This window comes from Leptodactylus fuscus, chromosome 9 (assembly GCF_031893055.1).
Source record: "Leptodactylus fuscus isolate aLepFus1 chromosome 9, aLepFus1.hap2, whole genome shotgun sequence".
Lineage (NCBI taxonomy): Eukaryota > Metazoa > Chordata > Amphibia > Anura > Leptodactylidae > Leptodactylus > Leptodactylus fuscus.
The window spans coordinates 39,225,658-39,239,189 of NC_134273.1; the positions used below are offsets into that span (position 1 = coordinate 39,225,658).

A 13,532-nucleotide genomic window follows, 5' to 3' on the forward strand; every position below is an offset into this window, starting at 1 on the left:
GGATTATGGATTTTGTTTTTACAGCGTTCACCTTGCATTTAAAATGACAGGTTATCTATATTTTGTGTGTCACAACAATCACGGTGATATCGAATTTATATATTTTTTTATTTTAATAATACATTCTTCAGAAGAGTGCTGGCTGCCATAGCAACTGAACGGCTACCGCAGGAGCAATTCAGAGGGTAGAAAGTAAAAATAACAAAACCCTTCGCATCTGACCATGTCACCTTAGGGGTTAAGTGTTTGCTGTCAGAGATGACTCTGATCAATAGCATTGTTGTCAGACCAAGTGGCTATGGCACCCACTGATCTCCTGGTAAATGTTGAGAAGGGGTTAATAGCTGTGTCACCCTGCAGCAGACAATACAGAAGTAGCCTATCTATGTCACATGTCTATATTATTATTTTCATCTGATCCTTCATCATCCCAAATTCGCTTTCCTTAAATTCAACATCCCCCTTTTAAAAAACTAGAATTATTATGCACATTAATTCCTATAATTGGATAGGGGAGTCCCAGCAGTAGAACCCCCATCAATCTGACACTTGTCCCCTATACTCCTATACTGTGGGTAAGTCTTAATAGTGGCTTATGTTGAGATTCCTCTTGTTTAATCCTTTGGATCCACATTTTGTACTTGTACTTCTTTATTATTGTTGAGTTCAGCTTTGCTCCTGACCTTTCTGCCTCTAGATATTACGTTTAAAGGGAGTCTATCAATAGAATCCCTTTTTCAGGTAATATCACGTCAGAATAGCCGTAAGAAAAGCTATTCGTCGCCTACCATTATATTTCTGCTCCATGCTGCTGTTCCATTGACATATCATTTTTTCCTGATATGCAAATGAGTCTCCAGACAGCCCAGGGGGCATCCTCTGTACTACCTGAAGACTCTCCAGTGACACCTCCATCTTTTACTGCAAGTAAAATGGCTGAACAGACATGTGCAGTCGGTACTGCCTGAAGTCCGATGGTAGAGCCGACAGCGCATGCATGGAATTTAGATTCCAAATGCAGGCTCTTCGAAAGAAGGCTACACGAAGGACGTGGCGGAGAGGCATGGTTGTAGAAGATGGAGTTGTCACTGGAGAGTTTTCAAGCAGTAGAGGGGATCCCCTCCTGTGCTGTTTGAGCACATGGGGAACGCTCCCTGTGCTGTTTGGAGACTCATTTATATACCAGGAAAAAACGGTTATATCAATAGACCGGTGGCGTGGAGCAGAAATATTAAGGTAGGGAACGAATAGCCTTTCTTAAGATTATTCCCACGTGATATTACCTGAAAAAGGTATTCTAATGATAGAATCCCAAATTTGCTGACTACTTGTTGATAAGGCCCCGGCTAACCCCTTACTAATTATTTCTTTATTTTGCCACAGGGCTGGCTGGTCAAGGTCATAAGGAAGCAAGTTCAATAGTGGCTTTATGCAGTATCCTGATGTAGACCTGCAGATGATACGTGTTGCTTGTTAATTGGCGCAGCACCCCATGGAAAATTAGCACAAAGTTTGCTACATAATGTGACAATAGTGAAAGATGACACAGGCCGTAGCGGCTGCCAGGGGTCCAGTTGGGCCCCTGTTGCTTTTTTTTCTTTTCAAATAGGCCGTTACCTGCTACAGTAGCCCTATTTACTTACCAATCCCTGCTCACAGCCGCCTCTGCTTTTCCTTCTGCCCTCCATATCACGTCACTGAGGACCCCTGAAGGGAAAAAGGGGAAGCAGAGGCGACCGTGAACAGGAGTAGGGATCGGATAGTAAGGCCGCAGGGCCACAACAAGAATATTTGTTGGCCGAGCCCCAACAAATACTGCTTTTATTATACTCTGGGGTGTCTTCAGAGCCCCAAGTAAAATGAACGGAGGACCAGGGAAGGTGAGAAACCATAAAAACCAGTGCTACTCACCTATACTAGGCTCCAGTGCACCTCTACCCTGTCTTCCGGCCTCTGTAGTGATTGAAGAGAACCAAAAACAGCAGGGAGTTGTGCTGCAGCCTTCTATCATTCTAAAGAGGGCTAAAAACGGCAGGGAGCTGTACTGTCCTCCAATAATTATACTCTGGTGTATGAAAAGACTCCAGAGTATAATAATAGTTTCTGAGTGGTGTACCCCCCAAATTTTTATAATATTTGCAATGAACACTGTTGGAGCCACAATGGGACATAATACTATGTGAAGGGGACACTATGGGACATAATTCTGTGTGTGGGGGGGCCATCGTGGTACATTATACTGTGTGAAGTGGCTGCTTTGGGACATTATACGGTATGGAGGCCCCTATGGAGCATTATACAGTGTGTAGGGGCCACTATGGGACATTATATTGTATGAGGGGGTCACTATGTGATATTATGTTGTCTGGAGGCATTATAGTGTGTGTAAATGGGCATTATACTGTGTGGGAGCCAGGAAAGGGATCGCTTTGTCATGTCAGGGGGTCCCAAGTCAAAAGTTTGCCATGGAGCCCAGTCTTTGCTAGTTATGCCCTTGGACACAGGAGTGGGCTACCTGTAGTGGAGCTGTCACTTGCATTATCAACTGATCTATGGGGTTTCAGATTATATAAATCTGCAGAAAACTGCTACGGAGTGAGGCTACTTTGTATCAAGAGGTTGTTATACTGAGGATACAAAATGTATTTATCCTACAGATCCCCTTTCTATGATGTAAAATGTGAAAATGTTTGCTTTAGAAATGCTACCTCTAGAAAAAAGCAAGAAATAAATAAAGGTGTTAAAAAAACAGAACTGACACAGCTCACTGCAAGCTAAACTGTTAAAAAGGAAGTGGCTGAGAATACATTTGGTACAGGGAAATGAACCTCTTGAGGCTGGTTATGTAGAAAGAAGCTATTTATTTTTGTGTAATGACATCATGCAGAGAAGGTACATGTTGTACTGGGTCAGAAGAGAAGAAAGCTGAATGGTGAAAGACAGGAAAACAGGTGTGCAGAACAGAAGGAAAATCCTTCTCCAAAATGCAAACAACTACTTGAGATTTTAGGACACAATGGCCCAGATTTACAAAATGTGCAAACACAGACAGGCAGTCAGAAAATGCGCCAGATTTATCACAGTGGCTGTGGTTGGATGGTAAATCTGCATGTCTTTATACTGTTTAGTCTAAAATTATATCACCTTTTATCAGACTTACCGTATTTTTCGGACTATAAGACGCACTTTTTTTCCCCAAAATTTTGGGGGAAAAGAAGGGTGCGTCTTATAGTCTGAAGGTGGCGCCTGGCATCTGCTGTAATAGAGAGGCGGAAGCCGGCAAGTGATAGACGCCATTACAGATGCCGGGGCCTGAGACATCGCTGCGCTCCTCTGCCATGCATGAAGCCAGCAGCGGCAGGGGCTCCTCCGTGCCCCCGCCGCTGGCTTCATGCAGGGCAGAGGATCGTAGCGATGTCTCAGGCCCCGGCGTCTATCCCTCCCTGGCATCCGCCTCTCTAGTACAGCGGATGCCGGGTCAGTATCGGTGGCCCCTTCTCCCCCGGGGCCGGTCCCCACCGGCCCCGTACCTGTAAAGTTGCAGGCCGGCTCCTGCGTGGCGATATCGCAGGAGCCGACCTGTTCGGGTGACAGCCGGGAGCCTAATGAGGCTCCAAGGCCTGTCACTGCTGTATTAGTATTGCGGCTGGTCTCTATGACCAGCCGTAATACTAATAGACAGAATGTCCCATAGACGGCAATACAGTTGTATTGCCGTCTATGGGACTTGCGATCAAGTGACCGCAGGTTCAAGACCCCGGGGGGAATAAAATAGTAAAAAAAAAAAAAAAGCTTTAAAAATATGAAATAAATAAAAGTTCTAAATCACCTCCTGTTTTTTTTTCAATACAAGGTGATCTAAGCAATAGATATCCCCCAAAATGGTATAACTAAAAATTACAGCTGGCCCCGCAAAAAAAACGCTCTATGCGTCCCCGTACAGCTGCAGGGTCACCTGTCAATGTGGCCTTGCAGCTGTTGCAAAACTACAACTCCCATATATTAAATATTTTACCAGTTTTTGCTTCAAAAATTTTTTTTCCCTATTTTCCTCCTCTAAAACCTAGGTGCGTCTTATAGTCCGAAAAATACGGTACTTTGAGGCATAATTTTACAACACAATTTTGGTACCTTCTGGCAGATTTAAGCCGTGCCCCTTTTTTTGCACCCACAAGCAGGGCTGTGTTCCCACGGGGAAATGGTATTGCCCCCCCCCCACACACACACACATTAAGTGGGACAGTCCAGCATTTTCAGTGGTGGCTCATTGTTTCGGGTGAAAGGGAGTGGCCTCAACTCTATCTGCATTCTTAGGATGCAGATAAAGTTGAATGCATTGGTAGAGCACAGAGCTTTGGCTGATGGTGTCTACACCAGTAATGCTAGTTTCACACTCGGATTTAAGTCTCCATACAAGACTGTCATATATGACACTTAAAATCGGAGGACAGAAAAGTCCTGCAAGGACTGTAAACCCAGTGGACCCCATTATAGTCTATGGTGTCTGTGGGTTTCTGCATGTAACAGCTTTTTAAGCGGATAGGGTTTCCATCTTTCAGGTCCCCAGGAGAATGCTAGTGTGAACCTAGCATTAGTTAATTAGTCAGGAAACCGGAGACGGCACTACAGCCAAAGCCTACAGGCAACTCTGGGGGAATGGGGTTAGGCGAGTATATCTTTTTTTTTTTTTTTTAAAGAAAATTAATTGTATGTAATATATTGATTGAATGGTCACAGGGGAGAGGGGCATAACAACATTGTGTGGGCCATTTGAGGAGGCCACAGTGCTAAATCTGTGCCAATGTACCTACAAACAAATCTCTATGAAAAAAGAATCTGTGCATTAAAATCCTAGACTCGCCATTAAACAAAGTTCCTGCATGGATCATTGTCGTCAGTTTGTCAACATTTTTTTCCTATAGACTGGGCTCACTCTTTTTTTCAGGGGATATTACAGGACTACCATATTGATATTTCCTGGACAATGTTATTGATGACCTATTCTTAGAATAGTGATTGGAGGGGTCCAACACCTGACACCCCACAGATCAACTAAACAGGCATTCAAATGAGCACTACTTCCTCTTCTCATGTTATTTTGGCATAACTTTGACCCATTGGAGACAATAGGATACTTTACCACTGCATTCCCATATGGTTCCTATGAAGAAGAATTGGAAAAAATGAAGGTTCTGTTCACACTAGTGTAATGTCATTTTTACAGGCGTTATGACACAAATGACAAAATTTTCACAAACAGGATCCTTTTTTGTTCCTATTAAGGGCTAGTTCTGCCCCAGAAGTTGCACGTCACAGTTTAATTTTTTTTCTCAACCTGGATGCAGCATCAAGCACGCCAAGTAAGACAGGGGGCAAGGGATCCCCTAAATCTGTTATTGTATGTCTGCAAATTTAATATTTTATCAACTTATAATGTGTTTGTCTGACAGACAGCATGCCACATTATCCTGAACAAAACCGTTGCATGTAATAAATAAAACGCCTGATATCCTCTGATTTATGACACAGTCCACAGACAGAGAAAGGTTAAGTTTGTATGTTTGCAACAGATGTGAGTAAAGTTCTAGGAGGCCAGACCCACAAGTAGCAGTTCATGTTTTACGGTTTCTTCCCAGCTGTCCAAGATTGTAGCTTATCCCCGTACTACATAGTGCTCAGAGCCAGAAGAAGATCACTCTATACACTGTATGGTGACTTGGTGACATTGAAGCATTTCATCTCCCATGGGATTATATACGGATCCATAATTTGGTGCCTATAACCTGCTGGACCCTACACTGGACATTGCCATTTATTTTATAAAGAGACACAAAGAGTTAGTTTTTTTTCACAGATTCCACAATAGTCTATGAGAAATAAAGATTATGACTTGCAACATTTTGTGTTATAGAGGTCCTTAGACAAACATTGTCACATGGAGGAACCATACAGAAGCACACTGAGTGTTTAGGGTTTCATAATACTGTGCTACTTACTCATATTCTCTATTTTAATGTTTCTCCGTGCAACATTTTGGGCTCTGTAACAGACAATGGAAACCCATAGGCACCATGACACAGAAAGAGAGGGATCCACTTCCTTCAGAGTTTCCTTGGGTATCATTAGATATAGAGATGAGCGAGTACTGTTCGGATCAGCCGATCCGAACAGCACGCTCGCATAGAAACGAATGGACGCAGCCAGCACGTGGGGGGTTAAGCGATCGGCCGCCGTCAAAGCGGAAGTACCAGGTGCATCCATTCATTTCTATGGAGCGTGCTGTTCGGATCGGCTGATCCGAACAGTACTTGCTCATCTCTAATTAGATACATTGGGATTGGGAGATATTTACAAAATTATTTGTGACATAATTCCGGCTCAACTCACATGTGTTTCACACTTCTTGCAGCTTAACAAGATGGTGTGGCATAAAATTCTGGTGCAAAGTAAGCAATCCAATAGATGGTGCAAAGTTAGACAAAAGCATCTAAATGTGCACTAAATTTAGCATCCAGCATGAGTCACTGTGATAAATCCGATGCATCTTCACACTGCATGTTCTAGGTTTAAGTATTAAAAAGAATTAGAAAATCCAACTCATTGTATTACAAGGGTGTGCTGAAAGCAATACAGTAAAAAAATACTTATAAATCTAAAAGTAAGACAAACCCAGCAGGAACATGGTATAACAGTCTTATTTTTCTTACTCCTGTTTTATCCAGTGTCACAATTTGTGGGTAATAAACCATGAGGCAATGTCACAAATATCTACTGATTAAATCTGCCTAGATAAATCCACCTTCTTGCTACAAAGTTATACCTTGTCTAGACAGATTTGTCTTTTAGCAACCTGGAAAAGCTAAGCAATTTGCACAATATAAGTGAAATTTTGCTGCATTATTGTAAAATAGCTTTTTAAACATTTTTAAACAAAGTGCTAAAAATATTTAACCATAGTTGCACCACGCACACTACTGGCAATTGGCCAAATCTCTTAAAATCATTGGTCAGGTTAAAGAGGACCTTTCACCGATTTGGGCACAGGCATTTCTATGTACTGCTGGAAGGTGCTCTGAATTCAGCACACTGTCGGCTTTCCCGATCTGTGCCCCGGGTAAAGAGCTATCGGTCCCGATACCGTAGCTCTTTACAGTCAGAATGGCGTTCCTGACGTCCTTCTTCACAGCAGCGCCTATCGCGCTGTACAGTGTGAGAGGGAAGGAACGCCCCCTCCCCTCCTGATAATATTCATCTATGCACAAGCACTGTGAGCAGAGAGAGGGGGCGTTACTCCCCGCTCACACTGTACAGCGCGATAGGCACTGCTGTGGGGAAGGACGTTCCTGACAGACTGTCAGGAACGCCCTTCTGACTGTAAAATGCTACGATACCGGGACTGATAGCACTTTACCCGGGGCACAAATCAGGAAAGCCGACAGTGCGCTGAATTCAGCGCAGTGTTGGCTTTCCAGCAGTATATAGAACTGCCTGTGCCCAAATCGGTGAGAGGTCCTCTTTAAAGGGGTTTTCCAGGAAACCACTTTTTTAATATGAGGCTGGGGAAGGTAAAAAAACCCAAAACACACACACACAAAAAAAAGCCATGCTCACCTGTCCTCGGTGCTCCAGTGTCTCTCTGCGCAGTCCAGTCCTGCTGCTCCGGGGTTTTCTGCGGCGGAGGTCCCTGCCACACTGTGACATCCGGGGTTCCTTTCCTTAGGCCACTGATTGGCTTCAGTAGTCACGTAACCTAGAAAACCCTGCTGCACGTGACTGCTGAGGCCTATCAGTAGCCTAAGGAAAGGGACCCAGAACATCATAGTGCGGTGGGGACTTACACTGGTAGACACCAGAGCAGTAAGACTGGACCTTCCAGAAGCACTGGGGAGAGATGAGTATGTTTTTTTAAAAAAAAATTTGTCACTTTTTCCTGCCTCATATTAAAACTGATAACCCCATTGGCACCTGGAACTGCAGCCCCAATCCCATTCACTTGAATAGGAGCAGACCTGCTTCCAAATGCATATTTTTGGACTATAAGGGAGCCTTAACATGGAGTATACGTTCAGCTCATTCTGAACATAAAACTCGTTCAGAATAAGTGCGTAAAAACCAGATCCCATTGATTTCTATGGGTGCCAACATACGTGCGCTCCACATTGAAATCAATGGGAGGCTTTTTTCCCTATTGCTTTCTATCACATAGAGAAAAGTAAGGAAAAAAATTTTAAGCAAAAATGGTAAAATATTTAATATATGGGAATAGATTTCACATTGACATGTGGCCCTGCAGCTGGACAGGGTTGCATAGGGCATCGTTTTTACGGGGCCAGTGTACTTTTTAGTTATATCATTTTGGGGAATTTCTACTGCTTAGATCACTTTTTATTCAAATGAGATGGGAAACAGTGAAAAAAAATGACGGTCTGGCACTTTTGATTTTCTTTCCTGCTACGACATTCACCCTATAGCAGGGGCTTCAAACTCGCAGTCCTCGGAACAATAGTTTGCGGCCCCCAGCGGACGCCGGGTGTTTAACCCCTTCCCGACATCCGCCGTAATAGTACGGTGCATGCCGGGTGTGTAACTATGGCGACCGCCTGGGTTGGCTACTGCTTTAAGCAGTAGACCGATCAGAGGCATTGACCCCTCTGGCGTCACGGTCAAAGGCGCCGGAGGCGCCATTTTGCCGGTGATCGCCGGCGCCTGGAGCAAGCTCCAGGGCCAACATCATGTTTCCATGACAGCCAGGAGCCTTGCTAAAGGCTCCCGGCTGGTCTGCAATCTCTTTCTTTTGCATGCTGGTGATAGGGACATCAATGGATCCCTCCGTATGTTGTAGAGGTCCTAATTAGAGATTAGATCGCAGGCCTGCAGAAGACACACGCACACAGCTGATGGTGTACCAAGTGAATTCTAATTTTATTGTAAGAAAAAGGTAGTTTAAATACATTACAGACAAAGAGCTGGCTTGGCTATTCTAATTAGTATAACATGATTGGTCATAGAGCTATAAGATAAGCCTGGCACATGACTATTGGCTGAGGCCTGATATAATCTGCATCTCATTATAGCTTTCCAAACTGGGATGGACTTTCCCATGAAACAAAGAAGGATTCAAAATACTTATGTGTGAGCTAACATCCCAGACTGTCTATATGTATATATCATGGCAAAAGAGATAAGATGACATGTTCCAACTTAATTAACAATAAGCTACATAGATTCTGTCTATACACACTCTAAGTGACCTTCATATACCATAAAATATGACAAAGTGCCCAGATACCATAAGATTAATACTTTTGTTGGTTATGTGTCCATACATCATGTGAAGGAGATAAGAGATATACAAAGTCAGCTGCATCTTCTCAAAATGAGGCCCTTGAGAGATAAGGATTAGCAACCTATGCATTAACGTTCATTATCACATTCCTTAAAGTCTAACAAAGGGCCTCCTTGACTTAAGCAGAAAAATACATACTTATACAGTTTATATGTGAAAGAGTACAAGATGGCTGCCAAAATACAAAGATGGAGGACTTAACTCTAACACTGGTCTATGCAGCCTGCAAAAGAAATGATGATTTTTTTGCAATGCATTAGCATTGTAATGCATTGCATTAGTGATCAGACCCCCTGGGGTTCAGCACCCCTAGGGGGTCTAATAAATGCAAAAAAAAAATAAAAAAAAATTAAAATATAATTTTTTTAAAAAAGTATTAAAAATTCAAATCACCTCCCTTTCCCTAGAACACATATAAAAGTAGTTAAATACTGTGAAACACATACATATTAGGTATCCCTGTGTCCAAAAAAGCCTGCTCTACAAATCTATAAAAATATTTTTCCTGTACGGTAAACGCCGTAGTGGGAAAAAAAAGTCAAAAGAGCCAAACCGCCATTTTTTCACTCTTTTGCCTCTGATAAAAATTTCAATAAAAAACGATCAAAGCAAAAGCAATTTCCCAAAATGGTAGAATTAAAATGTACACCCGGCCCCGCAAAAAAAGACACCCTATACATCCCCGTACATGGAAGTATAAAAAAGTTATGGGTGTCGGAATATGACTTTTAGAAAAAAAAATTTGGAAAAACCTGATGCAGCCCAGCCTCACCCAGACTTTACCTCTAGCGGCCCCTGGGGTAAATTGAGTTTGAGACCGCTACCCTATAGGAAAAATATTTTTATAAATTTGTAGAACCGGCATTTACAGAGACAGGGATACTTAGTATTTATGTGTTTTACAGTAATATTCTAGTTTTATATGTATTCTAGGAAAAGGGAGTAATTTAGAACTTTAAAATTTTTATATTTTATACATTTAAAAAATGTTTTAAGTTTTTTTACTATTTTAATTAATATCATTTGATTGCAAGTCCTATAAACTGCTATACAAGCTTATTACAGTCTATGGGAGATTCTGTGCATTATTGTTGAGGCTGCAACAAGAGAGGTACAGGGCCGGTGGAGACCAGCCCCGGGGGGGGGGGGGGGGCATTGCTATTTTCACACTTAAGGGGGGGCTTTGTAGTAGTATATTACAGTAGAGACACAGTAGCTATGGCAACCGCTATGCAACAGAGCAGCAGCCATTATCTTTACAGACCTGGAATCCGCTGTAATAGCAGGGTGGATGTCAGGATGGGTTCGCTATGGCATCCTGTCATCGCAGCCCAGGGCCCACACATCGTCCCATGCCTGACGCTGCAGGAATCCCCACTGCAAGAAGCCAGTGGAGGGAGAAGTGGGATGATGCGGCAACCCTGCTCCTCCTCGACCCCCTTGCCAAAACACCCCACATCCAGATTATAAGACACCCTCCCAAAAAGTGCGTCTTATAATCTCAAAAATACGGTAATGTATAGCTTCCGACAATCGGTTTGGGTGTTGAACCCTGACCCATCTAATACTTATGACATATCCTGTGGATAGGTCATCCGTATCAAAAATGTTCAGATCCTACACAACCCCTTTAACTAAATTTTTGTCCCCAGGCAAAGACGGGGAAGGCCAGAAGGGGAACGCTCCTTGCTTGTCTGCAAGGTTTCAGCTATTTGTTCCTGTTATTCTTGCAACTTGCTGAAACTCTATGGTGACAATTTTCTTTTCTTTTTTTTCTTTTCTTTTTTTTCAGGTGTAGTGTCCCTGTAAGACTGTGGAAATGTAATGTTCTATAGTCAAACTCTGAGAATGTACTTATCTACTTCTGACCAATTAATGTCCTCTGGTAGCTTTGAGGATAAATAGTCAGAGAACTAGGCCAGCCATTAACCTTAATTGGGTCTATACTTACTGGTATTTACAGAGTTGGGTCTAGAGCTGTTAATTTTCATATGAGCGCTTTGGCAGAAGACCAGCTTTAGCCAGACAAAGCTAGCTTAGTAGTATTGCAGTCTACTGATCTAATACCAAAGCAAGCCTGTCCTCTGTGTTATGACTCTTCCAAGAATTACATTCTGTATACTGAACATTGTGCAATGCTGTTAAATTGATAGTCTAACCAGTTCTTAGAATCCTGTATGGCTTTAATTATGAAGCAGTTCTGCAATTTGCTGAAACAATAATTAGATAATACACGATTACACTTACTGTGACTGCTTTCATTCCACATATTAATACATATCAGCTTAATATCCCCCTACCCAGCTGTAATTCCCTTGTGTTGGTGGTCATGCCTGTAGAACAAATAAAATATATTAGTATGCATGAATAGTTGGGTATGCATATGCTGGGCTAGAGCATTTAAGGATACACAATGTTTGCAATGTGGTTTTCAACCTGAATATTTCTGGAAAGCTTCAATTCATCCTTCATCCCTCTCTGGGATCCATTTCCTCCCTTCCTATGAAAAATATGCAAAATAAAATTACACTCCTCAACACTTAAATTACAACACCAACAAGGAGAAGTCTTGGAATTATGGAAATCACAGGATGGATACTTTAATGATATGCAAATGCTAAAATAATGGAAACACAATATTTAAAACATCTCTAATTACTCAAAATTAAATATGAGTGCCATGGACAGAAATACATGTACTTACTCAGTATAGGGCTGGAATTTCTAGGGCCCACCAGTGGAATTGGTTTTAGGGACCCACCCTACAACTACTACTACTGGCGTACAAAGTCATGCTATTTTCCTGGCCCCATCAGATTTATCATGATTTACGCCATGGTACAAAACTCCCTTTCCTGGCCACACACGGTATAACACCCAACCCAAGCAGTACCTCAACCCACTGCTACACACTGTATGGCAAAAGAGCTATGTGGCTCCTGGAATTGTTAACATTACCAGTTGACACGCTGATCTGCAGAGGTCCTGGCTGTCTGACCCCCACAGATGTAATATTGATGGTCTATTCTAAGAACAGGCTATTAATATTAGAAAATTGAAAAAAAAAAAACCTTTACAGAGGTTGTCCAGGAATTGGAGTAACCCAAGTGGCATAAGCAGTATTAGCTGATTACTTAGCCAATCACACTCTGTTCCTCTGTTCTCGGAGGAGGGAGGAGCTGGAGAGCTGACAGGTAAGTACTGAAGTTTACCCCTTATGCCACCCAACAAGTCAGATAGTAGTATAACCAGGTTTGGGCTAATGTAGTTCTTTGACATGGTGTACTTTTAACAACTGGATTGACAGAACCAATTGTATCAGTCTCCTGCCCATGGTCTCTTACACTTCCCCCTTCAGTCTTCAATAGGCCTTGTGCACCACACATCATGTTGCAATGCAATAACATAATGTGCGATGTATGGGGCTTCCTGAAGGCTGAATAGGAAGTGGAAGGCTGCAATGGGCAAGAACAGAGGTTGGTAACATAATAGGAACTTTTACCAGGGGCATAATCCAGCTGGTAACATACAAAGAAAAAATGATTTGGGGTCCAGTAGGGCCCTCTAAAGGCACCGGGGATTCACCAGTACTCCAGTGGGCCAATCCAAGCCTGCTTTCAATTACCTTAGTAATGATTGTCTGAGGAATATTATATCTTTGCTTTTGATGAAGAATGATGTCCCAAGTCTGTATGATAAGAGAGAAGTCCAGAGATCCTGCAGATCATGGTATAACACTTGGGCCATGCAACCTGGTGTTGTCCTATTGAAAAATGTCTCCTACAACACTTTGGAGAAATGGCAGATCCCATGTGATGTCCAGGCCAATCTCTGGTATCAATGCATCCAAGGCAAAAGCGGGACTCACTGTTGAAGAGTATAGACCTCTACACTAACCTCCATTGCTGTCTTGCTGTACACCATGTCAGCCTTTGAGAATGGTAGCTTGGCATCTGGATAATAGTCCAATATTGTGCAAATGCTTTTTGGTGGTTTTCTATCCTGGCTGTAGAATGTGACACAACATTCATTTCCACTTGCAGTACAGGAATGGACCACTATACATTGTTCTTCCAATCTGATGATCCGTCTATGCAGAGATTTGCCTTTGTTCACCACTCAGGCTAGGTTCACAATTTCACTGGGCTCTCTTTGTTCAGGTACACCAGGGAACCCGAACGATGGA

The 13,532-nt window shown here is 42.6% G+C and overlaps 1 protein-coding gene across 1 annotated transcript in view; it reads right to left on the minus strand.

Annotated features, from left to right (window-relative positions):
* ATRIP (ATR interacting protein) overlaps positions 1 to 13,532 on the minus strand; it is a 72,569-nt gene that overhangs the window by 29,212 nt on the left and 29,825 nt on the right. Inside the window, exons 2-3 of the mRNA XM_075286815.1 lie at positions 11,783 to 11,846; positions 11,594 to 11,679 (exon numbers count right to left, since the gene is read on the minus strand). Coding sequence (XP_075142916.1) covers positions 11,594 to 11,608 — 15 coding nt within the window. The 5' untranslated portion in view covers positions 11,609 to 11,679; positions 11,783 to 11,846. The remainder of the gene's footprint in view (positions 1 to 11,593; positions 11,680 to 11,782; positions 11,847 to 13,532) is intronic.